Genomic DNA, 14722 nt, shown 5'->3' on the forward strand with positions numbered 1-14722 from the left:
GTGGAGGGCGGGGTGGCAAGGGGAGATGGAGTTGGAGGAATTCTTCAAACATTTGGAAACAGCCTTATAGATAATTTCCAAATTTATACCAATTCCAGGTAATGAATGAACCCAGTTAATGGGCTGGATCTGCATAGAATAGTAGACAGAGAACATGGCACAGAGTGCTAACGGCATGTCGCTCTGTCCCGTAGGTCAGGAAGCGTGCTCCACCACTGGAATGAAATCTACTACTTCGTGGAGCAGCTGGCTCACAGATTCATCAGGTGAGTGTTGCTCTAGTCACATCTCTCGTGGCTGATGGCGAGTCCTGCCCACTTACTGCTCCAGTAGCTCCCAGACACTGTGGGAATGTACACTGAGTGGACTTGTGGGTAAGGTGTCACAAATTGCTAGGTGACCAGCTCATGTCAGTTTGCTTACACCCCTTCTGATTTTAATATGAACACACCACAGCCCCAAACAAGTCATGATTGGTCACATGACCCCTGCATCCTCTCCCTGTGGGCTTGACCTCGTCTTCCCAGACAGGTTTGAGCATAGTCACTATGAACTGTGGAGGTGCTACTTAAGGACATCCACTAGTAAAGGAGGGGACATCCTCTGTGGGCTCACACAGCTTTCATGGATGCGACTGCATCACGTCGTCAAGGTCTTTGGTGCAGCTGGTGTGAGCATCGTGAGTGATGATGCAATCCCCCTGGTGGTAGATGGTCTCCATGGAGACCAATGTGAGTGAGCACAAAACTCTTCAGTCCATTTTTATAGCACAGGATCCTCTGAGGCCAGGGCAATGGCACAGTCTCCTCCCATACCTAGTTACCAAGCAACATGCTCTTACCTCCCTAACAGGAAAGCAAGGGCAGCAGGTGGCCTTGAATCTGCAGCAGGAATCACCTAAACCCAGGTGACTTAGGAAAGTAGGTGCTGAGAGGACTGCATGGAGAGGAAGTACAGGCAAGGAGAGAGACGGTGTGTGTGTGATGTTAACAAGCATTTAGACAAATCATTGAACTTCAGAGTGATAGAAGAGACTTCCCAGTCTAGCCTGAGAGCCGTTCGGGAGCCTCATGTTGAAAAGCTTTGGTGAGAAACTTCTGCCTCTTGGATCATTTCAGTTTAAAGTCTTTTTTGTTATGGAGCCAAGCATCCTCTCCTGCACTCTCACCCAGTGACCCTTTCAAGTGACATAAAGCACATCTACGTCCAAGTCCTTGACAGCTCCTGTTCTGTCTCTACTTGCTGTCCTCATCTCTCCTCTGAGCACAGGAGCCCAGTGGAAAAGGATCCAGCTGGGCTGGATGAGTTTTGAATCCAAGTTCCCTGTGCAACCCCAAGCAATTGGCTTAACCTTGGCTGAACCTGAGGTCCAGAAAAGGAACATACAAAGCGGACGTGTGTGTGTGTGTGTGTGTGTGTGTGTGTGTGTGTGTGTGCGCGCGCGCGCGCACGCTCACTCACTCACCCAGCATCTGTGTGGAAGAGGGTCTCCAGCACTGTCTGCCAGGCCCATCAGCAGTTGCATACTCTTCACTCTATTAGACTCAAAGACGCAGGTGGAGCCACTGAGCAAACACTTATGCCAGTCTCCTGCTTCATAGATGAAGAAAGAAAGCAACGAGGGCCATCTCCTTGGCTTACCCATAGACCTCAAGGTGCTTCCCTATGGCCTCCTTCCTCTGGATTCTTTCCTGTGGACTTTGTGTCAGTCACACTTCTTGTCTACTGTGACAAACCCCTCGGAGAACAACCTAGAAGGAGGGAAGTTTACTCGGGCTCACAGTTGCAGTGGTCTCGTGCCGTGCTACCTCCACTGTCCCCAGACTGTGGTGACGTGGTGATATATTGTGTATTACATAAGCTTGCCTGAGGAACAGAGGACGGAGCCAGCCATTAGATTAAACACAGAGGACAGACAGTGGTGGCACATACCTTTAATCCTAGCACCTGGGAGGCAGAGATCTGTCTGGATCTCTGGGAATTCAAAGCCACCCTGGACTACATGAGATTGATTTAGTCTAGGAGAGAAACAGGGCCAGGCAGTGGTGGCACACACCTTTAATCCCAGTACTGGAGAGTTACACACCTTTAATCCCAGCACTTGAGATCTCATGCCTTTGCTGCCAGTATTTGGAAGCGCATAAGCCCTTAATCCCAGCACTAGGAAGGAAGTGAAATGGCTGGGTAGAGAAAGGTATATAAGGTGTGAGGATACAGGAACAAGAGCCCTTTTCAACTGAGGACTCAGAGGCTTTCAGTCAGAGGATTCATAGAGATAGGATCTGGCCTTCCATTCAGCTTGAGGATTTGGTAGTGGTGAGATGTTTCTCTGGTGGCTTGTTCCTTTGTCTCTCTGATCTTTCAGCATTTACCCCAATATCTGGCTCCAAGTTTTTATTGTAAGACCAATTAGGATTCGTGCAACATGGTGAGGTAGAGCTTCCTGGCCCAAGCGTGTGGTGTAGCAACACTGCTTGCCTTATCGTGGACAGGAAGCAGAGGCAGCATCAGGCAAGGACTGGAGACCTGGTAGAACTTCAAGGGAGCACCCCCAGTTACCCTCTTCCTCTACCTAGGTTCCACCTACCTCAGTTTCCTTATCTCTTAACAGACTGTCCAAATGTTGAATCCATTAATCTACTGAGCCATCAATGAAGGTAGAGTCTCATGATCCAATCTAATCACTTCTCTGAAGCCCCACCTCAGAACATTGCTTGCATCAGCTTCAAAACAAGACCATAGCAGACTCCTCGTGTGCAGGGGCCAAGTTGTCACTGAGTTTTGTTTCTGCAATAGCCCAAGGGCTGTTGGCAGTGCCAAGTACACTCTTGAATAAGTGGAGGAAAAAATTGTCAACCAATGATGCTGGGAAAACTGGATAGCTACGTGTTGAAGAATGAAACTAGATCCATATCTCTCACCCTGAATAAAAATAAACTCCAAATGGATTAAGGACCTCAACTGAAGACTTGAAACTCTGAAATCACTGCAAGATACAGGTATAGGCAAGGACTTTCTGCACAAGACTCTAGTTACTCAGGAGATAAGACAGATAATTAACCAATGGGGCCTTGTGAAATGTAAAAGCTTTTGAACAGCAAAGGAAACTGTCAATCAAGTTAAGAAGCAATCAGTAGAATCAGATAAAGCCTTTGCCAGCTACAGGTCTGAAGGAGAAGTAACATCCAAAGCCTAGAAATAACTCAAAATTTAATCAACAAGAAAAAGAGTTCTCGCCGGGCGGTGGTGGCGCACGCCTTTAATCCCAGCACTCGGGAGGCAGAGGCAGGAGGATCTCTGTGAGTTCGAGGGGAAAGGCGCAAAGCTACACAGAGAAACCCTGTCTCGAAAAACCAAAAAAAAAAAAAAAAAAAAAGAAAGAAAAAGAGTTCTCAAAAAAAAAAAAATGACATCAGGGAAATACAAATCAAAACTACTTTGAAACTCCACGTCATTCTAGTTAGAGTGGCCATTACCAAGAAAACAAATGCTGGTGAGGATGTGTGGAAGGGAGAATCCTCATATACTGTTGTGGGAATGTAAACTGATGCAGCTAGTGTGGAAATCAGTGGGAGTTTCTCAAAAAGCTGAACGGGTGATTTTATTTATTCCTTAAATAGAATACTGTGGGACAGAGGGAACCCATGCAACAATGATGGTTGATACTAGCATAAATATGTCACTGTGGCTGAAGAGGATCCTTCTGAGCTGAAATCCTTTTATCTCCCTTTATTCTGACTCCCACAGTTCTTACTCTTTACCCTTTCCTTGAACTCCAGACCTACACTTCATATCTATCACTCTCAGAAAATAGCCCCATTTCCTGGTCACTCAGAGCCTTGAAGGAAGTCAGAGCCTTCTGTGAAGACACAGGTTGGTGCCCCACTGGTTGACCAGTTGGCCTTCCCATGAGAGCCCTGCAGGCAGCAGCTAGTTGCCAAGCCCTGTGCAGATTGCCAGTGCTTCTTGCCATTCCTCAGGTGAGACTGCCTGTTACCCAGAGAGTGAATTTTACACTGGAAGCGTTTGTGTACTGAATAAGTCATGTAGCCACTGAGCAGAAGAGACTCTCTGTGGCCCAGCAGGCCCTCCTCCCTCAAGAAGGAACTAAGTGAACAGTGATCTTTCCGAGAGATGCTGTCAGACTTAAATCACAGGATTCCCCATTTCATAGACACACTGTAGACAAGACCCCCTTTTGGGAAGCCCTGGATTGGGATGGAGTTCATCTTTCTTACTGTAACGTATCCACTCTGTGACAGTTTCCAGTCAGAGGGAGACACAGCAGGCACCTTCAGTTCAGAGCTTCAAGTTGGCCATTGGCTAAACTCTTGCTGCATCCTCTGGGACTCCGATTAAGGTGGTTCCTCAGCTCTGGGAGCTGAGACACAAAGATAAAAACAGGAAGGAAGCCGGGAAGGGACCAGCATGCTCCAGATGTTCTGTCTGACCTAACGGTTTCTCTCCTTTCCAGCCCGCAGCTAAGGATGTCCTTCATTGTCTTCTCCACTCGAGGGACAACCTTAATGAAGCTAACTGAGGACAGGTAACGAGACTTCACTTATGTCGTTTCAAAGTCTGTCTTCCCGATAGCCCTGAGACTTGTGCCGCCTGGTGTCTCGGTGGTCCATCACTCTCTTAATTGGAGCCTTGACCTTTGCATCTGGACATTCTGCGGGCTCACTCGGCAGTGACTTCTGATGACATTTCCTGACATTGGGGAAATGTTTAAATGACTAGACCATGTTGAGATGAACCTTGCCTTTGAACGTTAACTCCATCTGCTGAGTTGGAACAGAATGTTGTTGGCAAATGAGGTTCTATGGGGATTGTGTTTTTGCCCATTTGAATTGGATTTCTTTTGTAAACTAGAGTTTCAGAAATGCAGTAAACCCTCCACCGGGGAGGTAAGAGCCGGAAATGTATCCCTGTGTGATTACCAGGGATGGGAATAGTAAAGGAAAGTTGTGGCACTAAATAAATTTTAGTCAAGTATGGGAAAATGTCAGCTTTTACAAATATTCTCTGGGATTTAACCATATTCCACTCCACACATGAAGACCATTGGTGACGGACACAAGCCATTTATTCATAGTTATCATGAGGCATGGGAAGGGCAAAGGATAACTTCTTGCATTCGTATCACTGAGTACTTTTTCTGAAAACCATGGTATGGTTCACACGAGGGAAGCACTGTAGGGACATGCGATTCCTAATGACTTAATACAGGTGTATTGGGCAAAGATATGGAGGAGGGACAAGGGTTGAGCCATCTTTGTGTTGCTCTAACAAAATACCACAGACTTGGTTCTTTATAAAGAGAGGAGGTTTATTTAGCTCACATTTCTAGAGAGTCAGGAGTATATGCCAGCATCCGATGTGACACATGGCATCACAGCAGCAGAGACCGCATGGTGAGATGGGACCCAGAGAGTCAAGGGCTAGGCCCACTCCTCATACAGTTCAGGTGGTAAAGAGTCTGGGCCCTGCAACAGCTACTTTAACCTCAAGGGCCATCCTCCAGTGACACAGCTACTTCCCCCTGGCCCTACCTCCTAGCTGCTGGCTCTCAGTGGGCCACACTGAGGATCATGTGTCCAGTTCACAGTCCCCAAGCCAGACCATAGTAAGTGTAGGAAGGGCTGGAAGACTTCAGCTGGTAACACCCTTTTATAGAGATTAGAATTAACAAGCTTTCTATCTCAGACCAGCAAGTCTAAGCCAGTGCCCATGACTCTCCATACCTGTGTTTCCCATCTATAACTCCACTTTCAAGTCTTCCTCTCTCAGCATGCATACTGCTGAGATGCCCAGAAACCCCATTTTAAAAGTGGATATCATTCCTTCTTCACAGAAGAAGGAAGACCATGCCTTCTTCCCATGGACACCAAACAGAACCCAGCTTAGGCCCAGGCTCCATTGTTCCCCTTCTCCTTGCATCTTCTCTCTAAAGTGAGAACCCTGAAGTCCAAGAAGCCTCCTTCAGGGTTGACCAGGCACTTTAAGAAGCTCTGAGGAAGGACCTGGCCTTGTGTGCGAGCCGTGACCCTGCTTGGTCTTTATATGCCACCCTTCAGCAGGTCTGGCTTCTGCTCAGACAAGGGGCAATGAACAAAAAGTCTAGCTGATCCTGCCACACCCCTGTCTTCAACACTAGGCCAGGTGCCGAGGCACACGGCTAAGACAGTGACGTGGCTCACAGAGTCAGCCATGGTTTCTTTGGTCACTGGCTCGGCTCCTTACATGGATAAGAAGAAACTCTGGAGCTAATGCAAGTTCTGTGGGTGCTAAGCATCCTTGTAGGGGGTGCCTGCATCATCAGTCCCAAATGAGAACCAGATCTCACCTGTCCTTCACATCCTGTGGGAACTATGGCATCCTGGTGTCGCTTCACGCAGTTACCCTTTGGATGTGTCTGTGTGACCAAGAGGTCAAGTGCACGCAGTTCCTGTAGACACTGTAAGCTGTTGCCATGGCCGCTGGGCAGCGGGCCAGGGCAGGTGAGGGATGGATAAACACCATCAGAGCGCCAAGCTGACAGCGTTCCTCTCAGTCTACTTGGATTCTAATTGTGCCTTAACTTCGTTACCTCTGGTTTCTTTAGCACCCCTACTCTGCTCCAGGCAGCCTTTAGTGCTGAAGGCTGTGAGTCTCCTGTGGTGACTGCATTGCCTGGCTAAGCATGGGTCCAATATTCACCCAGTCTTACCATGTACAGAGGAGACAAGTGATCACTCTCAGACGCCCTAGGGAGGCAGGCTGTAAATCGGATTTTTTGATCCGTTTCCGACTTGTCTTACAGTGATTTGTTGGGTACGGGAATCTCCATCTTTTTCTTCTTTACGACATCCCTCTGAAACAGTAAAGGATGCATTGTTATATCCTATGTGTATCTGAGGAAGTTTATAGAGTTTTAAAAGAAACTTGTTAAAATAAAAGGATGTAAAATGCTCAGTTTGCAGATGTGAGGACCTGAGTTTGGAGCTCCATGTTAACAAGGCAGACTGGCTGAATGTGCCTCTTATCCCAGCCACGGTGGGACGGGATGAGGGAACAGGCAGATTACCTGGAAGTTCAGCACCCAGCTAGCCAGCCGGCTCAGCAAAGTTATAAACCTGTGAGATGCATTCTCAGGAAGCAACCTGAGGGTGGACACACACTCACACACACTCGCACACATACTGCGTACATGCACACCCATGCCTACACTTGAACACACTCCCACACAAAATAACAGGGCATCAGTCAGGAAAGATTCTCATTTTAACAAGCTGAAAAAATGTGTTAATTGAAAAACATAATATTAAAGAAATATTTACAATGTATTCTGATATGTTCTCGGGATCCAAAATGCATACAGGGAAAACTAGGGTGAGATTGAAGACATAAAATAAAGTACAGTGTGCTGAGGCACAGTAAAGGAGCCAGAACAAGAACAATGACATGTTCTTCTCTGGTTCCTCGTGGTGTGTCATTTAAGTTCGTACTCTGTGTGTAGCTGCAGCAGTGGTTCCTTCTAACCACTGCTAAGGGTTCTCATCTTCAGTTCTCAGCAGTTTGGTTACGATGTGTGGGGGTCTGGGCAGCGCTCATTGAGTCTGTAAATTCTTGTCTTTCACTAGAATTGGCAAGGTTACAACCACGGCTGCACAAGTTGTCTGTGACATTCACTTTCTCCTTTTTCCGGGAATCCCACGGTGCAGGTGAAGACATCTCATGTCCCTCCACACGGCCCTGAAGTTGGGTCAGATCTGTCCCAGTCCTTCTCTCTGTTCTCAGTGGATGATTTCTGCTGTTCCATCTCCTGGGTCACTGGTCCCTCCCTCCATCATCTTCCTTCAGCCATTGAGCTTTCCTGTTTAATTCTTAATTACAGATACTTACTTTCTCCATTCTAAAATTTCCATTTGGTTCCCCGTGAAACTTTCATGACTCAGTCAAATATTGTTTCATCTTCATCCCCAGTGTCTGGTTGACCTTCACAGGGTGGTCACTGTAACTGCTGTCAGGTCTGTCATGGTTCTAGACTCTCGGGATTGGCGTTACAATTACCGCTCCCCATGAGAGCTGAGCACACATTTTTAGGTGCATTCAATTTGTTAAGTAAGTTTTTAGAGTGTAGCTTTACTTTTATGTTGCTTAAGCCTTGGGGTTTTTTGGTTTTTTCTTGTTTTCTTTGCTTCAGTTCACTGTAATCAGGGTTCAGGCCATTCCTGTATCTCTAGTGTGGATAGAAGTTTCGATGTCCTCTCAGTTAATGAACACTTACCCAGGCTGGTTTGGATCAAGCCCTGTGCGGCACAGGAGTGACCTGAGACCTCCAGCTTCGGGCACTCAATTGGGAGCCTCCTTCTGCAGCCTCTCCAGAATCACCCCAAGAATCTAGCAAAAAAGGGGGTGTCTGTTGGCATTTGGGTCAGATAGACTGCCAAGAGGTAGCCCACTTCTGAGGCAAAGCCAGAGTAGGGGGACCCTCTCCCCAGGATTCCCAGACACCTCAGCCACCACCACACCATGAAACTTGTCCTCAGGTTAAAAGAAAAGAGGAAGTAAAAATATGGAACTCACTTGTGTGGGCCACCTTTGGGGTTTCGACTCCCCACAGCTTTGTTCACTTTCTAGGCCTTCCCATATGCTGTTCTGTGGCAGGCCGTGGCGGGTCGTGGCAGGCTGTGGCAGGCTGTGGCAGGCCGTGGCAGGCTGTGGCAGGGTGCAGAAGGCTTAGGCTTTCCTTCCCTTTCACAAATGAGGACACTGAGGTTCCGGAAGTTCCGGTGAGGTCCAGTAACAGGCCAATGGCAGAACTCGTTTCTGACCTCTGGATTCTGAACCTGGTTGAGTCAGAGCCTGTGTCAGATCATGACCCCTTCCATGGTTTCTCGGCTTGCCCAGTTTAAACAAGCCAGATCTGTGGGCTACTTCATTAGCATAGCAGAGTGTAGAACGCTGACCAAAGTATTGTTATAATACAGCAGTGCTGTGTGAACTACTGCAGATGAGTCCCTGGAAACTCCCAGTCTTAATCATGACATGACCTGAAACACTTCAAATGTTTTATTGTCTATCTGTGAGCTCCTGTCCCAGGAGTCTAACTAGCACTTTAACAGAAATCCAGAGAGTTGATGGGTTTAACCAGGTCTGTTAACATGGTCGTATATCTTTTCTTTGTCTTTACACACCATGGGAGTAGAAGCCATTAAAAAGATTTTAAAATGCTGGCTGATGTTCATATTTCTGGTTGTATTTGGTTATGGTGTGTTCTTTTCATGTGAAGGGGAATTCTGTTTTCTGTATATTATTCAGAAAGTTAGCATTCTTATTCATAATTGTTCCGTTATTACTACTTTTGCTTATGGCAATTTGCATGTTTTACTTTAAGTTTTCCACAAGTTATTACTGTGTAAGGTATGGGGCCAACATCTGACATTTCCCCTGTGCTGGGAACCACTTTTTCCAGCCTTTTAACCAGCCACGTAAAAGTGGCCTGCGTGGATTTGGGCACTGCTTTCTGCTCTGCTATGGTTCCATTTTGTTTTCCTCCAGTTCTACACTCAAACCACATTGTTTTAATTAGTTTCAACATCTGGAGGGCCGGTCTTTCCTCATTTCTAATATTGAGCAAAAATCTCCTTGGTCTTTGGTGGATTTTTCCAACCATGTGCTTTTAGATTTCTTTTTTCTAGTGTTCCAAGTATCCTTGGGGTTTTCGTCTGAGTCGTCTGAAAGGCCTGGCCCTGGCACCGATGGTGCTGAGTTCTTACTTTGCAGCACTCGGTGTTATTTACGGGTGCTTATCACTTCTGTGTTGTGTCCTCTAGGAAGGTTTTGTTCTTTTCCTCAGTTGTATTCAGTGTTAATGCTTTACCCACTGTGAGCGGAACATCTCCTCTTACATCACTTCGGTTGTTAGTGTTCACGTAAAATGCTTGTAGGGGCATCCATGGGACTTCAACATGGACAATCAGTAGTTCAGCCCATGACTCCAGAAGTAGCTTAAGAAATAACGTTTGGGGCGGTGTGTGTGTGGGGGGTTACTAGTTTTTACAGAATGTTTCTTCTGTCTTCTCTGTCTCTGTCTCTCTCTGCCCCACCCCCACCCCCACTCTGCCTCTCTCCTTCTCTTGGGTATTGGGGATGAAACCCAGGGCTTGGACATGCTAGCTAACTGTTCTATCACTGAGCCACATGCCCAGCCCTGTACAGTTGTTCACACACACACACACACACACACACACACACACACACACACACACACACACATTTTAATGAAATCTTTTATTAGTTCTAACTTTCTCAGTTACCTAATGGTTTATTTCTTAAATTTATAAATACTTATGTTTTATACGTTTTTAAAATTTTATGATTCATTATTTTATATTACCATTATGAGTTCTCATTCCCTCTCTTTCACCCTTTTCTGTCATCTTGAGATGAAGGGGAGTTTTTTTTTTTTTGTTTTTTTGTTTTTTTTAGTATCTTTTCTTAATAATAAAAGCTGTTGTTGATGTAAATCGAACTTCAGATCTGTTGAAGTTGATGCTCCTCACTGATGTCTTGTTCTGAATGCTAACTTCTGACTCATTTATTTGTAGGCATAACTTTAGTCTTGCTAGGTAATGATTCGGGAAGGTGTTTCCCACGTGATTGTTGTTTACCCTTCCCTCAGTTTTCAGAATCAATGTTTTTTTCAAAGAAAACAATTAGGATAATTTACTTCGGGGAGCTAGTTTCTGGTTTTAGTAGTGTTGCTGATGGAATGCCATGCAACCCATGTGCTATACCCTCCTCCCCCCAAAAACCCTGGGATGTTCTTCCCCAGAAGTTTTTGGGACATTTTTCTTTATCTCAAATATTTTTAAAAAATTATTAACATGATATATCTGGGTATGAGTCAACTCATTGATTCTGTAAGTGACTTTGTATAGTATCTAAGCCATTCTATCTGAAACTTGAACTTCTCCAACTTAACACCTTTTTCTCCTATTATTTATCATTACACTCCTTTGATTTGCTAATTGGCATTCTGACCTGCTCAAGCTCTCTTTTATGATCTAAGTATGTGTTTAGTCTGTCTTTTTGTTTTTCATTGTGTGTATGTGTGTATGTGTGCATTTGTGTGTGCACGCATATGAATGTAAAGATCAGGGAGAGACACTGGGAGTCTTTGTCCATTTTGCTCCAGCACTTTTTATTTCAATTTGTTGAGATTCTTTTTGTTTTTATGTGTATGGGTTTGAGACAGGCCCTTTCATTAAACCTGGAGCTGATTGATTCAGCTAGTCTGACTAGCCAAGAGCCCCAGGCAGCCCCATCTGTCTCTGCCTTCACAGCACTGGGATTGCAGGTGCATGGCAACATGCCTGGCTTTGTGCTTGCTGGGGTTTGAACTTGGGTCCTGATGCTTATATGGAGGGCACTTGCACACCTCAGTCCCTCCAGTCCCAGTCTATGGTTTTATTGACGCTCTCTGAGCATGTTTCAGCCTGGTCCTGTAGTCACCACGGCATTGTTTGATTTTTTTATGGCTGTCTACAGCACTCAGCTTTGTGTGCACTTTTTCCTTTGCATTTTTTCATCTCTGTGAATGCTTTTCTATCCCTAAATCTTCCATTTTAGAGACATGGTACCTTTATCGTCAGTAGGGACTGGGATATTACACATGTGTACCTCCGTTTTTTCCTGTGAGTTTATGTCACCAATCCCTAAAACTGGCTCTTATCTTCCTGGCTGCTGAGATTTCCTCTGTGCCCAGAGAGGGAGAGAAGGGATTGGAATCAACTGAGTTTTCATCACTGAAAATGTTAAGATCACAAGATAAAGAAATTTGTGAATAGAGAAGTAATGTTTTAAAATGCACACGCCCTGCCCCTTGAGTAGAGACGCCGCAGTCATTCCGAAGAAGGACGAAGCAGATGCCAGAAGCAGAGGGTCTGGTGCCACCGGCAGGTCACTGAGTTAGGGTTCCCTGCCATACACTGCAGGGTGGCTGGGTAGGGTTTCCCGCCCCACCCACCACTGGGTGACTGAGTTGAATCTAGCCTGTGGCCCACCACGGGGTAGCTGGGTTAGGAATCCTCTCCTGGCCCCTCACTGGATCCCTCACCCGTTGAAGCTCAGGCCAGTCTCCTTGTGACCTGGAGTGAGAGGGTGTGCCTTCCTCTGTCTCAGCAGCTGTTTCCTGCAGGGATTCCAAGACTGGGGCTTGCCACCCTGCTCACTTACCTTCAGGCAGTGAAGCCCATTTGCTTGATCCTGGTAGTTTAGCTGCATCTGTGATGGTTTGGGAAGGGCGGTGAGGGTTAGATGCATTCTCCCAAAGGACTGGTTTGTACTGGAAATTTCACCTTTCTTCCAGACTTCGCAAGATTCAAACACAGGGCCAACAAAGTAGCTGTGGGTCAAAGGATTATCATATCTCATTCAGCCCACTGATCTTGTTTTACTAGTGAGGAAAAGGAGTCCCAGAAGGACTTGGTTGTTTGTGCTGATCCATCCATTTACTTGGCATCAGACTTTATTCACAAATTCAAGATTTGAACTCATTTATTTTTTCCCCTGCTGCATATAGCCTTCTCAGTCTACCTGTATCTACTGTGTGTTGCCTTCTGGTGTGTTGTCTATGAGACGCTCACATGGAACCACATATGTGTATACATACAAATATGTAGGGGGTGCCTACATATATTCTCTAATAAGGGCTTAAATAAATAAATAGACTTTCTTCAGCTATTGCAAGGGAAAATAATGACTACCTGTGGGGCTCTCTTTAGAACTGCATTCTTTATTATGTCATGTTATAAGTGGGGATACCCAGGCGGAAAAGACTCAAGACCACTCTGCTGTGTAGCTGTGGGAACCTGGATTGGAGCCCAGGAACCATGGCCCCTGTGTCCTGTGTTTGACGGCCATACTTGAGAATGCCCCACGATTTTACTGTTACGTACAGTCTGAAATTCAAGGAAAGAGACTTACACAGTTCACCACCCCCGACCCCCGCCTTCCTCGGGGACACAGTTCCCTGAAGCCTGTGCACACGTTTCCTCGTGGTCCTGAGAGGGAGAGTCGGTGGCGGTGTGAGGAGGGCAGGCGGGAGGTCTTGTTGTTGCTTCAGCAAACAGAAGGGATGCTAAGAACACACAGCAGTGTGCAGTGTGGGTGGAAATCTAGACCCTTCCTGTGTCCCTCTCCAGTACTTCAGCTGGCTGTAGCACCTAACTTGGCCGTGCTCTGGAAACACCTCTTGGTTCTGGAGCAGAATGATTCCATGTTGCTATTACTGAGAGACCTGGCTCTAAATCTAATTTTAAATTTTAAAATAAGAGGGGAGGGGAGTCTTGGGAATTTAGTGTTGGGAAGAACTTGAATATACCTCCTTTTCTCTGTCTGTAAAATGCTGGGAGGATTCATGATGCAGACGTGCCATCGATGCTCAGTGAACTGTGGTTACTATCTCGAGTGCTCAGTGAACAGTGGTTACTATCGAGAGTGCTCAGTGAGCTGTGGTTACTATCGAGAGTGCTCAGTGAGCTGTGGTTACTATCGAGAGTGCTCAGTGAACAGTGGTTACTATCGTGAGTGCCCGGTGAACAGTGGTTACTATCGAGAGTGTTTGGTGAACAGTGGTTACTATTGAGAGTGCTCAGTGAACAGTGGTTACTATCATGAGTGCTCGGTGAACAGTGGTTACTATCGAGAGTGTTTGGTGAACAGTGGTTACTATTGAGAGTGCTCAGTGAACAGTGGTTACTATCTTGAGTGCTCAGTGAACAGTGGTTACCATCTCGAGTGCTCGGTGAACAGTAGTTACTATTGTGAGTCCTTGGTGAACAGTGGTTACTATCATGAGTGCTCGGTGAACAGTGGTTACTATCGTGAGTGCCCGGTGAACTGTGGTTACTATCGAGAGTGCTCAGTGAACAGTGGTTACTATCTCGAGTGCCCAGTGAACAGTGGTTACTATCGTGAGTGCTCGGTGAACAGTGGTTACTATCGTGAGTGCCCGGTGAACAGTGGTTACTATCGTGGTTGTTGCTGGGAGTTTTGATCAACAGCTAAGGGTCATCTCAAATCCTCCCCGGCAAACCCCACTTCACCTCATCACAGCGTGTCCAACAGCAAGTTCACAGTGAGTCCCGGATCTCTCTGGCTCATCCTTTTCTGAAGCATTGAACATTGGCAGGTCTATCCCTGCATGGGGGATATAGGTGAAAAATACTTCTTCAGTGTAAGGCAAGACAAACGCCATTGTTTCCTTGCCTGATGGTTTTAGCGAGAGTTCTTCCTGAGAAGTATGCACAGGCCTTGTCTTCACAACGTATTTGTCTACAATCTCCCAGCCTGAGTCACAGTAATGCTGAGTGGACAGAGTCCACCTTGGAGCCCTGAGACAGATGCTCAGACATGCCTTTGTGAGTGCTGTGGGCCAGTGTTTCCCGCTGTCCTTCTGGAATCGTGTCAATAGGAGAGAGTAAGATCGCCCTCTTGAGCCCCAAGTTGTCATTGATATAGCAAGACATCGCCAAAAGCAAGAGATTTCTTTCAAGTTTTTCACCTAAAAAATGGAATATGCCAATGTTTGCATTTATATAAAAGTTATAGTGGATGGTTTTTCAAAGTTTGGCAAACCATACTTTGGGACGGGAGCTGTAGTATGGCCGCCATGTCTTGGCTGCAATGCTCTGGTGTGCGCCCGATTTGGGTACTGCAAATGAAATCGGGAGAA

At 46.2% G+C, this 14722-nt stretch overlaps 1 protein-coding gene across 3 annotated transcripts in view; it reads left to right on the forward strand.

The window, feature by feature from the left end:
• Nucleotides 1–14722, forward strand: part of Antxr1 (ANTXR cell adhesion molecule 1) — a 203823-nt gene that overhangs the window by 35574 nt on the left and 153527 nt on the right. For all 3 annotated transcript variants that reach the window (XM_076567149.1, XM_076567150.1, XM_076567148.1), the window contains 2 exons: nucleotides 195–266; nucleotides 4475–4546. In XM_076567149.1, coding sequence (XP_076423264.1) covers nucleotides 4488–4546 — 59 coding nt within the window. In that variant the 5' untranslated portion in view covers nucleotides 195–266; nucleotides 4475–4487. The remainder of the gene's footprint in view (nucleotides 1–194; nucleotides 267–4474; nucleotides 4547–14722) is intronic.

This window comes from Peromyscus maniculatus, chromosome 3 (genome assembly GCF_049852395.1).
Source record: "Peromyscus maniculatus bairdii isolate BWxNUB_F1_BW_parent chromosome 3, HU_Pman_BW_mat_3.1, whole genome shotgun sequence".
In the NCBI taxonomy this organism is placed as follows: Eukaryota; Metazoa; Chordata; class Mammalia; order Rodentia; family Cricetidae; genus Peromyscus; species Peromyscus maniculatus.